The 19,195-nt window shown below is 40.4% G+C and overlaps 1 protein-coding gene across 1 annotated transcript; it reads right to left on the reverse strand.

Annotated features, from left to right (window-relative positions):
- Nucleotides 1–4,902: 4,902 nt before the first annotated feature.
- Nucleotides 4,903–15,562, reverse strand: LOC308393261 (cell surface A33 antigen-like). Its single transcript, XM_080876902.1, has 6 exons — nt 15,260–15,562; nt 14,422–14,575; nt 7,679–7,966; nt 7,360–7,436; nt 6,413–6,587; nt 4,903–5,297 (listed from the first exon to the last, which is right to left on the reverse strand). The coding sequence occupies exons 2-6, from the start codon at nt 14,501–14,503 to the stop codon at nt 5,263–5,265; spliced, it is 657 nt and encodes a 218-aa protein (XP_080733028.1). The 5' UTR covers nt 14,504–14,575; nt 15,260–15,562; the 3' UTR covers nt 4,903–5,262.
- Nucleotides 15,563–19,195: the final 3,633 nt, after the last annotated feature.

Below are 19,195 nucleotides of genomic sequence, written 5' to 3' on the forward strand. Positions count from 1 at the left end.
TGACTTTAGTCTCATGAACAACATAAGCTAATTTTTATTTACTAGCTAATCTTAAAATGACTATTCAGCACAGAAATGAAGCCCAACAATCATGTTCTTATAGTCCCGTGGTGTCAGCCTCAGATACTCAACAAATCAAACAAAGCTCAAATAAAAACAAACAAATGAACATAAAAAATGTCTCTGTCAAACAATGCTGTATGAAATGTTTCCAGCGATTAGTATCATGGTACTAGGCAACCTGAGCAGCTCGACGGAGGCTAGACCGTCCCATGTCACAAACCTCGCACTTCGCTACGTCGGCCGCGTCCTCCGAAGACCGAGAAGGCCGGGTCCTCCGAAGGATGCAGACCCTGAATTGGGACACAGCTATAACGTTGTTACCGGCTTCTCCAGACCTTTTCACATCTGTCACATGTGCTCCGGGTGAAGCTGCTATCTGGGAACCCATGGTAGACCTGCCAAATCTGGTATTCGATGGCAAATTCCAGTTGAACGCAATGGTGTTGAGCATTGAGCACAGGACCCACCAGAGGACAGCAGGCCCTTAAGCCACTCTCATGAAGTGTGTTTCAGATTATTTGGACATTCACACCAGTGTTCTCCTGGAGGTCATATCGTAGCTCTGGCACTGTTCATCCTGTTCCTCCTTACACAAAGGAGCAGATACCAGAGCAGTACTAGTGGATTTTGTAGATATTAAGAATGAGCGAGGATGAAAACTTCAATGAGCATTACATGAAAAAGTTATGTAATTTTTATTACATCAGCATTTCTGTACAATAGAACACCTGCAGTTAAAAAGGCCAAAACTATAATGATGAGAAGATTTATAGCTTATCTCTGAAGGTTTGGCACGATGAAAGGTAGGAAAAAACCCTTTTGGTTTATGTGTTACCCGACACTATAACAATAATGGAACACAACAGTCTCCTTTGTTAGACCTAATAGGCGACATCTCGGTTTCACTCTGACGTGTAACCTTAAAACTGATTAAAACGACAACTACACAAAATTAAAACAGCCACAAAGAACTGTTTTTGTCCTGCTGTGAGCAAAGATGGTAGTGAGTGCAACAAAATGTTTTATGAGTGTTTAAGAGAAAAAGGCTCTCTAGGACTATGTGTGTATGTGGTCTATAATATGCCACTTCTCATGTGTGGTTTAACACTCCCTGCAGATACTGAACGCCTGGGGGGGTAAGGGTATATTTTTCTTCTATACCTGTTTGTATGCAGCTGGTGTGGGAACATAAACATCAAAAATCCTGTTTGTATAGACATGTTAAAATGCATGATTTGAACCTGAAAAAAAATAAAAAAAATAAATAAATCAATAAATATATATATAATCATGTAACCCTTAAAGTGAGGCAGTAAGTGACAATTTCACAACCTTGTTTGTGCAGCTGCAGCACTATGACAACCATCTCTGGAAAAAGCATCATTTGACTTTATTATAGCCTTCTCATGATCAAATAACTCTATGAACTAAAAATATGGAAAAAAGAAACTTGTTGCCCACAGCAGCTCAATGTGGCTAACACTAGAATTCACCAGCTGACACCTCATCCTCATTCAGGTTTGACAGCGTTTCTAGTTGGTAATGGCAGATGCCTGAGCAGGAACTGAGGCTGCAGTTTGGAGAAGCCCTCAGAGGAGACTGATGGCCCATCCCCAAGAAGCACTGATGACTGTCTGTTACAAAGGTCGAAGACTCTAACTGGTAGGCAGGCTTAAGATGACGAACGGCTCGTGACCTCAATCAGGTTGTCAGGGATTGCACTGAATGAAGTGCCAGCATTATTGAATGTGCCAACAAACATGAAAAAGGAACGCCAGGAAAAGAGATCAGAAGAAAGTGCAGATGATGAAAAAACTTGATGAAAGAGTGAGGGAACCTGAATCAGGTAGTGACTTGGTCGGGGTCTGAACAGAGGCTCTGGCGGTGAAGCATGCTGGGAATTTTTAGGCAGGAGATAATTGCTGACAGCTAAAGGCTTAAGGGTGAGTTGAAATTAAACTGGAAGATGCAGAGGGGTTACCAGGCTGGCTAGTTTGCTTCATTTGAGTAAGGTACAGTGACTACTGATTGATTCCATAACAAATAAAGGTGATGTTTTCAGTTTTGGAGGTACTGGTTGAATTTGGAAGGTCACTTAAAGGAGCATCACCTAACACAATGAAAACCTACAAAACTAGCAGCTGTAGATCTGATCATGATCAAGCAGGACAGTTGATTATAGAAGATGTTGCCATTTGATATTGCAAGGAGATGTTGCCAGAACCACAAAAGACACTGTGTGCTCTCTATCACTTTAACTTCACTCGCCTCTGTCAGTGCGCCCCAGGGCAGCTGTGGCTACATTGTAGTGTAAAGCGCTTTGGGGTCCTTAGGGACTAAGTAAAGCGCTATACAAATGCAGGCCATTTACCATTTACCATTTAACACTGTGCCGTAATAAATAGGGGTGCAACGATACACAAAATTCACGGTTCGGTTCGGTTCAATACTTTGGTGTCACGGTTCGATATATTTTCGATACAAAAAAGATGTTCATGCCTTTTTAATTTGTCATTTATTAAAATTATAAATATATATTTTAACTCAAAAGTACAGTTTTTAAATTTAACCCTAACCCTTGTGCGTGTTTTTTATTTTGACAGCGAATGCGCACCTGCGGACCACTTATGTGCACCCCTGGTTATTTAGCTCGTCATATTGCAGCCACAGAAATTATTTTGTCCATGAAACCATAAAGCTGCACTTTCTTTTTACCTTATAGTCTGATTTGTCATAACTTTTCCGTTTTGTGGTAAGCTTTTCTTTGGCTGTCACTTCTTCACCCTGACCTGTCTTATTTGGCTCAGCAGAACTAAAATATAAATCCTGCTGGTTTTACACACGCACTCACATAAGCTCAGCGATTCTCTGCGCAATCAACCTCTCACATGTTTAAGCTTGCTGCGGGAGATTTCACTTGTCATGTTTGCGTAGTAAGCTAACGATTGATAAGACGATGTCAGAGGAATTGGTGCACAAATTATCATCACTCACAGATCAGTGCTGTCGCTCTCTATACACAGTTCGCACGATTGCAAAGTGAAAGCAAAAAACAAGCGCAAATTCAAACGCGATTTCAATATGTCACATATTGACAGTGGCTCACCCATGCCAATGACATAATTACCCAGCTACATTTCCGAAAGAATGCAAAAGCATTGACATATATTTTTCCTTCCTACAATAGCCCGACGGGCAGGGAAGAGATAGATTTTGGTAGCCCGACTGGAAAAATCGCTAGCTCCAGGACGTCGGGCTAGCGATATTGCGAGCCCTGTATCTGATTGAGGAATCACTCATCTTTGGAAAAGAGAGTTTATTACAGAGAAATGGCTCTTTCCAAAATAAAAGCTATACTATCCGCTTCTTCTGGGCTATATTCTCAGCAGCATATTAAACATATCAGGTCCCCATAAGGAGAATCATGTGCTAACGGCTGTCTAAATGACTCGGGTAAAGTTAGTAGCATGCTTGTCGTTTTTGTCTGCTTCCACTTGTCTTTGCACTAGGATGATGTCGGCGTAAATGTGCAGTCATATTTGTTGTGTTCCCACTAGTGCTTTCAGGTTAATCTCGTTGAAATGACCTTAACGCCACAACACGGCAAATCTCCGTTAACGAGCTACCGCCGATCACTCCGTGCATGGGGCTAGACGGCCAACACGTTAACGAGCTAACTGCGCTAACACACTAGTTCCCACCCATGTAATTAAGCATTGCATGGCACATCCAACATACTGTTTTACTTTAGTCCATGACTCGCTTACCTTCAGGGTCATACGTCACATGAAAACCAAAATAATTCCAAACACCAGATCTGAATGAGGGTGGGGGAGGTCCATGTTGTAAGGAGAGCTTAACTTCTGTCTCGCTAGCTTGCCCTGCGCTCTTCCTTCTGATGATGCTGTCTGTGTTGAGCGCTCAGTGGATCTGCGCTCGACAGTGCAGCCTAGGCGGAGTAGTCGAACGCAGATTCACTGAGCGCTCAACACAGACAGCATCTTCAGAAGGAAAGTTGATAAAATAAATTACAAATTTTGTATTGTTCGATACATATGCGTACCGAACCGAAAGCACTGTATCGAACGGTTCAATATCGATACGAATATCGTTGCACCCCTAGTAATAAACTAACAGGTTATTGTCGAAATGTTACCGCGGGAAAAGCATTTTTGCAGCTCAATGTTGAAGCTGCAGTTAATAACGAAGGTTTGCATGTTTTCGTTGTAACATGTGACGTTTAGCACAATAATAGATATTAAACTGTTTGACATGTAGTTTTCTGAATTCATTTATGTTGGAAGTGATAGCAGAGCTGTACGTTTTCATTTTTTCAGAACATGGTATATCATGTTTAGGTGGAAACCAGCGAGTTAACTTCCTGCTAACTTCTAACTCTGTTAAATTTAATAAATTCTGTTTTCATGGATGCCTGGATGTCAAACTTAATTGTTACAACTGGTAGAGCAGCAACGCTGATCATTTTATTAAAGATGAAAGAATTTAGACAGTTTTTAACTCTCAGTGATGCCGCAGTGTTCGTTTGACTTTGGGACCTGAAGCGGAGTTTTGGACCCAGACTACTCTGCGAGGCTCCCGGCTATGGTAGCCGAAATGCTCCGACAATCCATCAAGCAGTGCAGCTTCATATTCGTACTAAAACTTTTTTTGACAGATTTTTGAGCGCCATGTACCACATAAAATCAGTTCAAGGTCAGTAAGCACAACCAGAATTCATTCATAAGGTGCACCGGATTATAAGGTATGCTGTCGATTTTTGAGAAAACTAAAGGATTTTAAGTGTGCCTTATAGTGCGGAAAATAAGGTAGACGACAGTATTCCAAGAATAATGTAGTTTTAATAATGTATCTTTTAAAAACACTGTAACACATGAGTCATTAGTCCATTAATGTTGATCAAATACTGATTAGCACTTGTTTAGATTTAGATTAGATTGCCTGTATGGATTCATCTCCTTTAACCTGCTCCATTATTGTGTGCACATTTAACCCAGTTTATACAGTCAGTGTAAACACACTAAACACACTGTTTCATCTCATCACTGAGGCTGGATAATGATTGTATTTTTTCTGTTGTCTCACTCAGAGGTTCTGGGATGCTGCTGGTCATGATGGTGGAGATCAGTTATTTGAGTGTTGCAGGCCAGCTCACTACAGCTGATGCTGATGTTGCTGCTGTTACTGAGGGATCTGCAAACGAAGCTCCTCCTCCTCTGTTAAAATAAGCATAGACAGCAGGTCAGAGGGAGAATGAGCTCAGTTCAGTTGTGTCAATACTGCGCCAAATCACAACAATAGTTGCTGCGAGACACTTTATATTTTAAAGACCCTACACTAATCCAAAGAAACAGAGAAAACCCCAACAATCATATGACCCCCTATGAGTAAGAGCTTTAGTGACAGTGAGAAGGAAAAGCTCTTAACAGGAAAAAACCTCCAGCTCAGCGAGAAGTGGTCATCTGCCCTGACCCTGGTGTGAAAGGAGGAAAACAGGACAAAACACATCCTGTGTCTTCACATCACAATCAACTTTCAACATTTCTGGCAAAATCTGCCATTACTAAGACGCTGGCTTTGGCGTGGTGCTGTCAGCTAAACAGGGATGAGCCAGAATCGAACTTCATCTGCTTTCCAATCAACAAACTCTAAAACCTAACACATAGGGTAGGTGTCACTCAGATTTTAAAAAAAAAGAAATCAAACCCAGACCACCCAGTCACAAAAAATTTTGTTTTGTGTGTCAGAACAATAAGGCTGAATGTCACAGCCAAAAAGCCACCAAAGGCAGATTACAGTGTAAACGCTGTCTCCAGGTGGATAACAGCAGGAGTGATACACCCCTGCTGTGAGGCCTGCAGGCATCAGGATTGTGATATTCTCCTTTAGGTTATAGTGGAAAGAAATTATTTTTTGGAGAGGCACAAATAATTTGTGTGGCATCTTATTTGATGCAGAACACCTGATTGTTCTGTAAATAAAACCTTGCGCCTTGGCTGCATTTCTAGGTAAAAAGAATCAGCTTTTTCTGTATGGTCTGGAAACAACAAATGACAACAACAAGGATTACCACAAAAAAAATACAAATATCTGATGGTGAAGAATGACAGCAAATTGTATTTGGCATTTTAAGTGGGACTAGAAATAGAAAAAAAATTAGTTCATTGTGTGAAGTTTAATTGCTCCTCATTTCATATAAGATATGAAATATACCCACAGGAATCCAGACGCCACTTGGATCAGCTTCAGAATAAAACAACAGGAGTTGAAATGTATTTCATTTGGAGATGAGTGAAATAAAAATGGACAGGTGATAGCACATGATACTTACTGGGCGTGAAGCAGTTTTGTATAACAGGGTCACTGATGGCAAAGCTGATGGGGTTAGAAACACGGCAAACCACAGGGGTGTTTACCACATCTACAGCTCTTTTTATTAGGATCTCCCCTGTTTCTTCCAGCTGTGTCTCCGCACTAGTCCATTCAAATCTCACAGTGTTGTCTTTCTGTGGAAGAAAATATGGACAACAGTCTTTTCCATCTCTTTCCCTCACACTCTGCTTTTCCTTTCTTTTTCATGCTTTTTATAATCTGTGTAAATATTGTCACTTCTTCCCCTCATTACAAAAAGAAAGAAATGGCAGTTTGACAACCAAAATTCATAACCACATCTAAGTGCTTTCATCAGCACCAGAGTTAAATCTCTACCAGGATAAGGAAGTCTCTATAAACAGATGTTTAGAGGACTTTGAGTCCATTTCAAATGCTCCAATTATCAAGGCGAGTAAAAGAGAGTGGTTCCTCTCAGAAGCACAAACTCAGCTAAAACATTAAACAGAGATCAGGTTTAAGTAACATATGTGTAGTATGAAGAAACGCCAATCCAAACCTTGTGGATTCAGCAGTTTCTGTGTGAATGTTCTTAGGATCTGATGATTTACATACTGACTCTGTGTGTCTGAACTCAGAAAATACAACAAAAAATAAAGAAACATGAGTAAAAGTATTGCTGACGATAGAGCTAGTGGTTTCATAGACATTTTAAGCACATTTCAGTGTCTTTATCAGTAAGTGGAGTTGAATCTTCTGGAGGATCAAGATGTCTAAACAATTTTATAACCTCCTCATATAAAACAGAACAGCTGCTCACAGCAGCTCAGCGAGGCTGAAATAACGAAAACTTTGTCTCCAAACTCACAATTATTGGTTCAACTCTTTGAAAAATATTCTGACCTGAAACCTGAAATGTAAATGAAACAGACTCATAGTTGTCCTCACCTGACCAGCATTGCAAGTAAAGCTGACTGAGTCAGAGTCTGTACACGTCATCGTCACGCTGGGCTTCTGCACACGGTCTGAGGTAATAAAATGTAATAAATAACATTATATGAACTTCTGCTAATGATGTATTAATAAAAATAAATACATAAAACTTGCAAAACCAAACTGAACAGTGACTTTATATTAATATCAAACATTTTCTGTTGACAAAAATGTAAAAATTAAACAGCTTCTGATCCATCAACACACTTGTTATGAAATATATTTGCATATTTACATAACCAGAAAAATGTATGTATAATATGTTGTTACTTACCTAATACACACAAACGCACACTCTGTAAATCTCCCACATTTATTCCATCTTCATTGGTAACCTCTGGGATGTATCGTCCTGACTTGTCTTTGGTGAGTTGTGTCAGCTTTAGTGATCCAGTTGAATCAACAGCATCATTTTTCCCCATGATCACCTGTTTCCGTCTGCGATAAAAAATTACACTTGTGTCCTTGAACCATTTCAGGTTATCTGATTCCTTCAACTCATATCTAAGTGGCACAGTTAAGCTTGATCCTGTTGCAGCGTACACACAATCACCCTGAGAGCCTGAAAGACAAAGAAATAAAGAGGAATTTCATGACAAATTAAGAACAGTCATGCTAGAAAAGCTCTCAACAGCCACGTGTCAGTTCATCAAATCTGAAGGAAATTATTATTTTTAATTATTACATGTTTTATCTTTAAAAAGGTGAATGAAAACCTGGTGTCAAGACAAGACAAATATGCAAAAAACATTTTTCAGTTGCTGAACTACGGCCCACAGGCAATGCTGCGGTGGTATACACACCACCACAGGAATCCAGACGCCACTTGGATCAGCTTCAGAATAAAACAACAGGAGTTGAAATGTATTTCATTCCCAACTCTCTGTGAATGGTACTCATGGCCATTGATCAGTGGTTGTTGACCAGTGGTCATGAGAATTTGCATATTAATTCGTATCAAGATGGCAGCGTGGATGCACACAGCGACTGCTCTCTCTCCTGACAAAACAGTATCCCCGTGTTTTTTTTGCTCTTTTTCTTGTTTTACACAATGTTCATACAGTTGCATGCTTTTTTTTCATAATCAAGAAAAGCAAATCCACGAACTTTTCAATCATGGAAGAGCTACGAATTACACTGAGGAACTGCAGACTGCTTCAGAGGCATCTACCATCAGCAACCCCTGCTACTAGATCTCGCCCATAGTGGAAAAGTCTCAGGCGGTTCGAGAGGAAACAGAAGAGAGGTAAGCGTGGAGGCATCCGGAGTAGATACGTTTCATATACTTTTCATCAAGTTTGCAGATGACACAACTGTGGCAGGTCACATCAGCAACAGTGATGACACCTACTACAGGAGTGAAGTTATCCATCTGGCCAAGTGGTGCAGCAACAACAACCTCTCCTTGAATGTGGAGAAGACTAAGGAGATCATCATAGACTTCAGGAGAACTCACTCCCTGCACACCCCACTAACCATCAATGGTGCTGCTGTGGAGAGTGTAAGCAGCACCAAGTTCCTGGGTGTGCACATCTCAGAAGATCTCTCCTGGTCAAAAAACACTGCGTCACAGGTCAGCAAAGCCCAACAGCGAGTCTACTTCCTCTGCAAACTGAGGAGAGCAAGAGCCTCAACCCCCATTATGAGCACCTTCTACAGAGGCACAGTTGAGAGTATCGTCACCAGCTGCATCACTGTGTGGTATGGCTCTTGCCGAAGCAAGCGGAGAGGATCATTGGTACTTCTCTTCTCTTCCCTCCCTCCAGAACATCTACTGCACCTGCCTCATCCGGAAAGCCCTCTGCATTACAGGTGACTCCACTCAACCGTCCAACAGCTTCTTCAGTTTTCTGCCATCAGGAAAGAGACTGAAGAGCCTCCAGGCTAGAACGAGCAGACTGAGAGAGAGAGCTTCGCCTGTCAGGCTGTCAGGATGCTGAATTATCTCCCTGCTCTCACACACATGAACTCCAGACCTGCATTCACCTCTCCCCTCTGAACCCCCCCATTCCCCAGACATACAAAACTCTGAACCTCCCCCATCACCTGTTCCCTGACTGCCCCACCCCCACTTGCACATGAACTTGCCCACAATCACTAGGATTGTGTTGGACACCGCTGTTTATATAATTGTGTAGTTTTGAATTGTGGTGTATAAAAGATGTTTTAGTGTACACTGAGGGCCATGGGGGCATATATTTACAGTCATTTCAAAATATGACTGTAAATATATGGTCTTTGACAGTAAAGCTGACTTTGACTTGACTTTGACTTTGATTAATGATCAAGGAACTGACCTCACAGCCCATTGTTCATTCAGTGGTGCTAGTTTCAGTTATTGTGCAACTTTACTGCTTATAAGGTTGGTGAAACCTGCAGTAACCATGTCATGGTCCGGGTAAGTGCGGAGTTTTTCCACTCTGCTGGGCTCCGCCTTCAGGCGGAAACTCCAATCAGCCTTCACACCTGACTGCAATCAAGTCACCGGCATTTAAAACCAGCACTCCCAACAGACCTCTGCCAGACCTTCAGCTAACTCGCGTTAGTGCTAGGCCGCAAGCTCTTGTGAGATACCGTAACTTTTTTATTTCTACTCACAGTCTTTTCTTTCTGTCATAGTTATCCGCCTGGTCATCTGGCTTCACAAGTTGGAACAATACGCATCTCTGCCTGGATGCAGGTTTTCAGCTATCTAGTTTCACTCCCTTCATCGTGGCACCTCTCTTGCCTGCCAGGACTGTTGGACTCTCTCTGGACCACTACTCACCCGGACCCTTTGGACACTCTCCTCCCTAGTCCCCCTTAGCCTGCAACGCGTAAGCCATTACAATGATAGTTTAATCAACCAGCCGTGATTCACTGGAATTCCACTGACTGTCTATCTCTTCTATTTCCACGTTCACACCATCAGAAGTGGCAGAGGGTTCAGCCTCACACGCCTCATACTCTGGAGAGGACTCACTGTGGTGAGGGGGCGCTGCTCTTGTGGCGACCTGCAGCAGGTGTTTACTGGCGTTTTCTTTTTCTTTTTAACTTTGTTTTAACTCTGTTCTTAACCGTGGTTTTAACTTTTTATGAAGTTTTTTTTGCCGAGATGGAGATCTTCTACACCTTAGTTTTATTGTTGTTGGCGATATTCACCTGGAGTCATTCACTCTCACTGACAATCACTTATACACGCGAGGAACTACTTGGATTACAGTGGTCCTGTTTGTCTATGTACGACTCTTCTAATGCTCGGACAGATGTGATTCTTGGTGAGGATTTATTTGCCCGGTCAAAGACTAATTTTGGAAAGCCCTGCCGCTTGAGAAAACGTGGAAAGAAAGGCGGCGTGCGTCACCGTGTAAGAAAACTTGGAGGAAGAATCGTGTTCCTCTGCCTTCTATGATTCTGGCCAATGTCCAATCTCCTAGGAACAAAACGGATGAATTACAAGGAAATGTGCTTCATCTACGGGATTACAGGGAGGCTTGTCTGATGGCGCTTACCGAGACGTGGCTGACCGATATGGACAGTGACACTTCACTGCGAATCAGAGCTTTGGGACCCCTGTCAGATTGGATCGGAACTGTGGAGTAACACTCAAATCTCACGGAGGAGGGGTTTGTTTGTATATCAACCAGGGCTGGTGTAATAACTTTACTGTGCGGGAGCGGTTGTGTCTTCCTTACATCGAGCTCCTTTCAGTATCTGTCAGGCCTTTTTACTTACCGAGGGAGTTCCCTCAAATTTTTGTCACTGTTGTTTACATTCATCCTAAAGCTGATGTTAAAGTTGCTGCCGACGCCATTTTTAAAGTGGTACACAATCTGCAGACTCTCTCACCGGATGCTCCTAATTTTATTCTCGGTGATTTTAACAATTGTAATCTTAAGAAATCACTGAACAATTTCTTTCAATATGTCACTTGTCCTACAAGGAATAACAAAACGCTGGATTTGTATTATGGACCAATTAAGGGGGCATATAAGTCTGTGGCCGGACCTGCGCTAGGTTCTTCGGATCACAATGTTATTCACCTCCTCCCTGCTTACAGATCTGTGATTAGGAGGGAGAAGGCCTGTGTGAAGCGGACTAATGTCTGGACAAAAGACAGTTGTGTTGCCCTTCAGGGGTGTTTTGATTGCACTGACTGGTCCGTGTTTCAAGAGAGCACTTCTGATTTGGATGCACTCACCGATGTGGTGTGTAGCTACATCTCTTTTTGCAAAGACTCTGTGGTTCCAGTCAGAGAATTTAAGACTTTCCCTAATAACAAACCGTGGCTCTCTAAAGATATTAAGGATCTGATTCTTAAAAGGAAAATTGCTTTTAACGAGGGAGACGTTCCCACTATGAGAATATTGAGGAAGGACGTGAGGGCTGTAATAAAGATCGCCAAGATGAGGTACAGAAATAAGACTGAGGCAGAACTCAGCAGTAACAACCTCCAAAGAGCTTGGCTTGGTATGAAAACAATGGCAGGGCTACAGACGAAAGGTAAAAGTAATATTACCTTAGAGGGGTTTACCTCTGACAAACATCTGGCAGACAGTCTTAACAGTTTTTACCTTCGTTCTGAGAACTTTGACTGTTCTAGGCAGACCAGCACACTGAGGGAAAAGACCATCACTCCCCCATCAATTTGTATTGATGAGAGGGGGCTAATCTCTTTAGACACACTAAGAGTAAGAGTCCTGGACCTGACAACATCTGTGGACAGGTACTGAGAACTTGTGCTGATCAGCTGAGTGGGATTTTTCACTATACCTTCTCACTTTCTTTAGAGCTACAGACAGTACCTAAGATTTGGAAACATGCTGTCATTGTTCCTGTTGCTAAGGGCAGTTCTCCTAAGGCACTGAATGATTTTAGGCCCGTGGCTCTGACTTCTTTAGTGATGAAGACATTTGAGAAGATAATTAAGAAGGAGATTTTAATGCATGTTGAACACCATCTTGACCCCTTCCAGTTCAGGGAGAGGTGTGGAGGATGCTGCTGTCACACTCCTGCTTCTCTTGTATGAGCATCTTGAGGCCCCTCACACCCTTGCAAGATTATTATTTGCTGACTTTTCATCTGCATTTAATACAATTCAACCCTTCTTACTTGCTGACAGGCTTTACAATCATTTCAAGCTTGACACTAGTCTGGTCGGCTGGGTGACAGACTTTCTGACTAATAGGTCACAATGCGTGAGGGTGAATCATGTATTTTCTGATGTGATCTCCTCCTCTACTGGATCTCCCCAGGGTTGCTGCCTCTCTCCCCTTCTGTTCATTCTGTACACAAATGAGTGTCGCAGCAATTTCACAAACAGACACATCCTGAAGTTTGGTGACGACACAGTGATCGTCAGTCTTCTAGTGGTGGACGAGTCAGGCCATGGACAGGTTGTAGATGATTTTGCGAATTGGTGTGATGAGTCCTTCCTTTCACTTAATGTGTCAAAAACTAAAGACATGATTATTGATTTTAGGAAGTCCTCTTATAGCTCATCACCCACTATCATTAAAACTGCCGATATTGGGATCGTTGAGAGTTATAAATATCTAGGTGTGGTACTTGACCATAAACTGTGTTTTGAATCTCATGCTGATGCCACTACTAAAAAAGTTCAACAAAGACTGTTCTTTTTAAGGAAAATGAGATCTTTTAATGTCTCATCTCAGATGTTGTCTTTGTTTTATAGAAGTTTTATCAAATCTGTGATGTCCTTTTGTATCGCTGCCTGGTTTGGTAACCTGACGGTGAAGAATAAGAATCGGTTCGGACTTCTGGTAAAAACTGCTAGCAAAATTTCAGGGCGCTGGCAAGATGGACTTTTGGCCATTTACAATAGAAATGTGCTTAGAAAGGCTCATTCTATTATTAATTGTTTGAACCATCCACTTCACAGTGAGTTTGAGTTGTTGCCTTCCGGCCGCCGTTTTAAAGTACCTGTGAGGAAGACTAAAAGACTCCAGGTCTCTTTTATCCCTACTGCGTCTTGTCTCCTCAATGGCAAATAACTGTCCTTGGACTTTCTATCACTATTATTGTCATTATTATTTTATATTATTGTTCTGTTTATTTTTATCCTGCTTGTGGGACAATAAAGAAATTGAATTGAATTATAGTGACTCTGTGCACCTACTGCTCCTCCCCCCCCCCCCCCCCCCCCCCTTCCCAGGATCTGTTCATGGACTCTTGTATCTAGTCATAGCACACAGCTGGAGTTTAATGTTTCATAGTCTTAGACTTCACAGTTAACAGTTCATAGGTTTCTTAGTTCACAGTTCATAGCCTACATATTTTCCCTGCATTGTAATTAAAGTAGTCACTGTAAATAAAGCACTGTATTCACATCAGTTTGCCTTCCTTTGTGTCTGCACTTGAGTCCACACACACAGCCTGGTCCTCTCGGTCGTAACAAATCTGAGACTGAAGAACTAACTTGGATGAGTGATGAAACGTTTCTCCCACTGAAAACGCTACGTCCAGATGAACAGAATCAACATTTTGGAATTTTTCAGTTGCTGAACAACTTTAACAATTTCATTTTCTGTGAAGGAAATCAAAGGACATTAGCAGTTACATCTGTCACCTTGTTATGAGGCACAATGTTAATATTTTCATGGAGAATAAGGAAATCTTCATTTTCATGTATCATTCCAACTCCTTGAGTTCATTTGCCGCTCCCATTTCAGCGCCACTACCAAAAAATATCAAAATCAGCCTTTAAATTGACTGTAAAATACAACATTTTCGTGGAGTTTTACCCCCAGTAAAGGACCAGTAAAAACTTTTTGGATGTTTTAGTTCAGTAATTATTGCTAAATTCTAGGTTTTTCTGATGGTAAAATGCATTTCCACCGAGAGCCTCAAAAAGAAAAAAAGAAATATAGAAATAAAACTGCACGATCACTAAATCACATAGAACATCTGGCCAATCACAAGTGGCATCTTAAAGAACGATTTGAAAAGTTAAAATGAACTTTTCCTTTAATAAAGCCTGAGGAATTAATGATGAGATTCATTAAATTGTGTTTGTACCTGTGGAGCCGTTGGCTAAGCAGCAGAGCAGAAACACAGCGGTGATAATGGAAGAAGAAGACATCTTCTTCACTCTTCTCATCACATTCAGGTCCAAACAGTTACTCAGTCCAAATCAGGGATACATGAATGTCCATCCCACATAATAGGCCTTCTAATGACGTGAAAAAATACAACAGAACAAAAAAATGAACAAAAAACATGAAACAAAAACAAAAACAGCTGCAAACAAAGCAGAAAGCTGGCAAATGTCCAGCCACCTGATGCAATCCAGACTGTCTAGCATATTCTTAAGTTTCCCTTTTGGTTATCAATAAAATATATTCCAACAGGAATATTGCCTCAATTTCTGGCTATGCAGAGTGAGGATGACGTCACCAAACGCAGCAAACAGAAAGTGAAAGTCAAAAAACAAAGAACAATAGACCAGACTGTGGTTAGAGCTGAAAATGTCTCTTGTATTTAATATTATTTATTTATTATTTAAAGTAGAGGAATCTCTCGCTCTCTCTCTCTTTCCGCTGTTATAAGTCAGCCCAGCTCACCCACTCTCTCTTCAGCTCGTCTTTATCACAGCAATCATGGATACTGACCGCGTTCGTCTTCGGGGTTCACAGCACACATAACGTTGATAGATTTGCATCGCTTTCTTACACTCGCGTATTAAAAACAATGATTCTGTGATCACAAAGTTTAGACCCACCCAAAGCAGTGTGGATGTGGACGAGGCTTAAGTTGCAGTGAGGCTATCAGACAGCAGATGATGATTAATAAAGTCCATGTGATCCATAAAAGAATCATAAAGTAAAAAGATGATGATAAACGTGAATCTACATACCAATCAGATGGTGTCTTCTGAATCAGGGAGGAGGCGGTGTGATCCTGGGAACTGTGATCATGAAACCTGAAGCGATGCGGACCCGATCCGCCCCCAGAACCGGTCATTTCCAGGATCTGTTTGGGATCATCGTGGTGGCGTGTTTTCAAAATAATCCTTGTGAAAGAAGCGGTGTGATCCTGGCAACTATTGATTATTGATTACATATTCCACCGCGGATTCCTCGTTTTGCAGTGATAGCAATTTATTAACCTGGCAGCAGATTATGTCATACATGCCGTCTAAAGACAAAAACACAAAACATGCTGGTTATAAAGAATAAAAACGGAAGTAAGTGAATAAAAGTCACACGATTGGACTTGTGAATAGATGATTGTAGCTAATTCTGCTTATAAAAAATAAGATGAATAAGGGGAAGTAGAGTAACAAGGTCTCGATTGTCTAAAGGTTTTAATCAAAAATGAGATTTTTGCCGCTTTGTGTATGATTTTTTTTTCAAAGTTCTCACCAGCCTTGTTCCTCTTTTTTCTGCCAATATTGAAAGTTGTGGATTAAAAGCGCATCGTCCATCACTGTACTGTGAGTACTGTGGGTTTCACTGACTTCACAGCCTACAATCTGCTTGTTGCTGCTGCTGAGGACTTTAAAGGTTTTGGGAGTTTGACGTGTCATCAGGTTTGTTTCAGTCCAGGCAACAGCAGTCAAGTGTCCAAACTGGCGCAAAATACGCCAAAGCCTCAATTAGTAGTGGTCACGTGACTTGGGTGTCTCCTACCAGTGTTTGAGAAACTGTGAATAAAGGGTTTAAAGACTCTAACTTGGCCTGAGTCTGGCAGCCTTGTTGTCAAATCTGATAGATATGTTCATTAAATTCTCTAAACCAGGGATGTCAAACGTAAGGCCCGCGGCTATAATAAGATAAGATAAGATAAGATAAGATAAGATAAGATAAGATAAGATAAGATAAGATAAGATAAGATAACCTTTATTAGTCCCACACGTGGGAAATTTGTTTTGTCACAGCAGAAAGTGGACAGTGCAAAAGTTATGACGCAAAAATTAGAATACAATAAGAATAAATACAGTACACAGCTGTACAGAATAGAATAAAATAATATACTATATACAGTAGAATAAAATAGAATAAAAATATACAATAAGATAAAAATAGAATACGAATGCTATATACAACTGAGTAAAAATACAACGATGCCAGAAAGGATTATTGCACTTAGTGTTATTGCACATGTGTGGATGTGTGTGTTTGTTCAGTTAAAGTCTTTGTTGTGGAGTCTGACAGCAGTGGGGAGGAAAGACCTGCGAAATCTCTCCGTCCCACACCGTGGGTGCCGCAGTCTCCCACTGAAGGAGCTGCTCAGTGCTGTCACAGTCTGCTGCATGGGGTGGGAGACGTTGTCCAACAGGGATGACAGCTTAGCCGCCATTCTCCTGTCACTCACCACCTCCACACCTCGGCCGACAAAAGACTCCAATCTGGCCCCACTGCACTGGATAGTTTTGGAAATTGTGAAGGAGGGCATAAATTTTGGACTTTTAACTGAATTTTCATACGTTTCACAAATTTTCCATTCATGCTACATGGAAGTAATGAAGTAAAAAATGACAGAAAAGTTTCTGTTTTTTCTGTTTGTTTTTTTAATAAAGAAAAGCAAAAAAATACACTTTCTTATAATTAACACAAATTATATTTTTATAATTACAGGACAGTCTGGACGTTTAGCTACCAGAACCGCTTTTTCCGTAATTTTACTTTACCTATTATTCATATGTTCATGCCAAGCCAGGAAGAACCCTGCCCATGATACAAAACTCCTACCCAGTTCTAAGTGCTTCTCAGTCCTTTGGATTTTAAATTAACCCTGTTATGTTGACTGACCCAGAACAGAAGAGATGTCACATGTCATCTGCATCACTACAGAAAACGAACAAATAAAATCAAAATTATAAAAGAAAATTGTAAAATAATCAATGCCAGTGTTTCTGACACTTTTGGATGAGTCAATTTGCCCAGGTTAAAATTAACCCAGGAGCATAATTGGTGTTCCTGGAAACCAACATAACAGGAGGGTTAATTATAACATATTATAGGCATCCTGCACAGATCACATGACTTCATCACTAAGGCCAGACGGTGATGATAATGTTATTTTCTGTTGTGTCTCTTCAGATCACAGTGTGCCCAGGTGCCAGGTTGTGGGACGCTGCTGTTTTCAGCCTCTTTGTTGGTGTTGACAGCTGGCTGCTGCTGGTAGCGATGCTCATAATAACGAGGCTTTTCCTGTTCTTGATCAGTCCACTGCAAATAAAGCTCCCTCAAATCTGTTAAAATAAGGACAGACAGAAGAGTCCCCTTCTCTTAATGTAATGTTTAATTAGTTAAACAAATTAAAATATTAAATGAAAATACGTTATTCTGACTCCACTCTTATTTACAGATCAAATACACCCAAGCAAACTTTTTAATGAACTTTAAAAAAAAAAAAGTAAATTTAAAAAAAGGTTCAAATGAAGTTAAATGAGATCATTTTAAATGAATAAGTGCTGCTTGCATTTGCATTTTTTCTTTAAAGAGCAGATTTAGATGCTATGTCCATAACTTAAGAGATTTTCTTAAGAGATCTTATCACAAAATGCATTTGAATTATCTGCAATTATTCAAAAAAAGTTTTAAATGTGTTTCACGTACTACAAATATAAGTAATTTAAGCATAACAACAAGTATAGTGACCCTCGACGGGGTTAGACATTTGCAAGAGAAGCGAGCATTTAGCACATCTTTGGCTACTCTCGTCAGCATCATCTCTTTTTCTGCCAACTTTTTATCATCCATAAACCATTTGATCGTAAAGTTGTTCTCATTCTGTGCAAGAAAATATAATTTCTGGATTAGTTGAAAGTTTAGACTTCAAGAATAACATCAAAAATCCAGTAAAAAATAAAAGTCCTGTAATAGAAGGGTTTGAGTGTTCTGTTATCCATAGATTTTATGTATCTGTGGATGTATGTGTGCACATGTGTGTGAGAATTTTTTTTTCCAGTGCAAGGTTCAGCAAACAATTTCTCAGGGCTTTTTTTTGTTGAAAAAATATAAATATGTATGAGTTTTTATTTGGAGGGAACTTTAGGCAATAAACTCAACATTAAAGAATGAACAAAAATGAGTGAAAACATTAATAACTGCAGAATTAATCTTTTGAAAACATGATCGACTAATCGTGACCCTAACAAGAAAAGAGAATAATTGCCCAAAGCAGCCAGTGCAAAACATCAGTTAATCTTTTCTTACACTCTGGATTATTTTCCAATTTATATAATAAAATAATAAATACATACAAACCCAAATCTTGCTGTTTTAGCAGCATCGTACAGTCAACACAGTTCAACTCATGCTTGGTTTCAGTGGAGAAGTGAAGACCTTTGTCCACAGAGTTTTCAGCAGCTTAATTATGAGTCAGTTATTTGAAGAACTCTCTATATGAAATATCAATAAAACATGAAATATTGTCCTCAGCTGACAAACACAAGTAAAACTGCCATTGTCTTATTGCCTGTACACGACATCATCACAGTGGGTGTCTGCACACAGTCTGAGTAAAGAAAATGTGATCATGTCAACATTATAAGAGATAATCTTGATAATACATTAAAAAAATAATGATAATGCTGTATGGCAAAACTAGACAGTAACTTTGGTACATTAATAAACCAGCAGTTTTCTGTGGGTTAAATGTGTGACTAACATAGAAACAGACAGAACATTTGCTATAAAGTACATTTGTATTACCAGAATAAATGTATGTATAATGTGTTGTTACTTACCTGATACACACAAATGCACACTCGGTAAATTTCCCCCCACATTTATTCCCTCTGTGCTGTGAATCTCTGGTCTGTACACTCAAAAAAGTCAACTAA

The sequence above is a fragment of the Rhamphochromis sp. 'chilingali' genome (assembly GCF_963969265.1).
Source record: "Rhamphochromis sp. 'chilingali' genome assembly, chromosome: 3".
NCBI lineage: Eukaryota > Metazoa > Chordata > Actinopteri > Cichliformes > Cichlidae > Rhamphochromis > Rhamphochromis sp. 'chilingali'.

Bases quoted from the DNA above. Each gene is read 5' to 3' on its own strand.
- LOC308393261 (XM_080876902.1), bottom strand. From the start codon at position 14,503: ATGAGAAGAGTGAAGAAGATGTCTTCTTCTTCCATTATCACCGCTGTG. The intron at 6,588-7,359 runs GTGAGGACAACT...TTTCTTCCACAG, and splicing joins TTACTTGCAATGCTGGTCAG to AAAGACAACACTGTGAGATT. The intron at 5,298-6,412 runs GTAAGTATCATG...TTATTTTAACAG, and splicing joins ACAAAACTGCTTCACGCCCA to AGGAGGAGGAGCTTCGTTTG.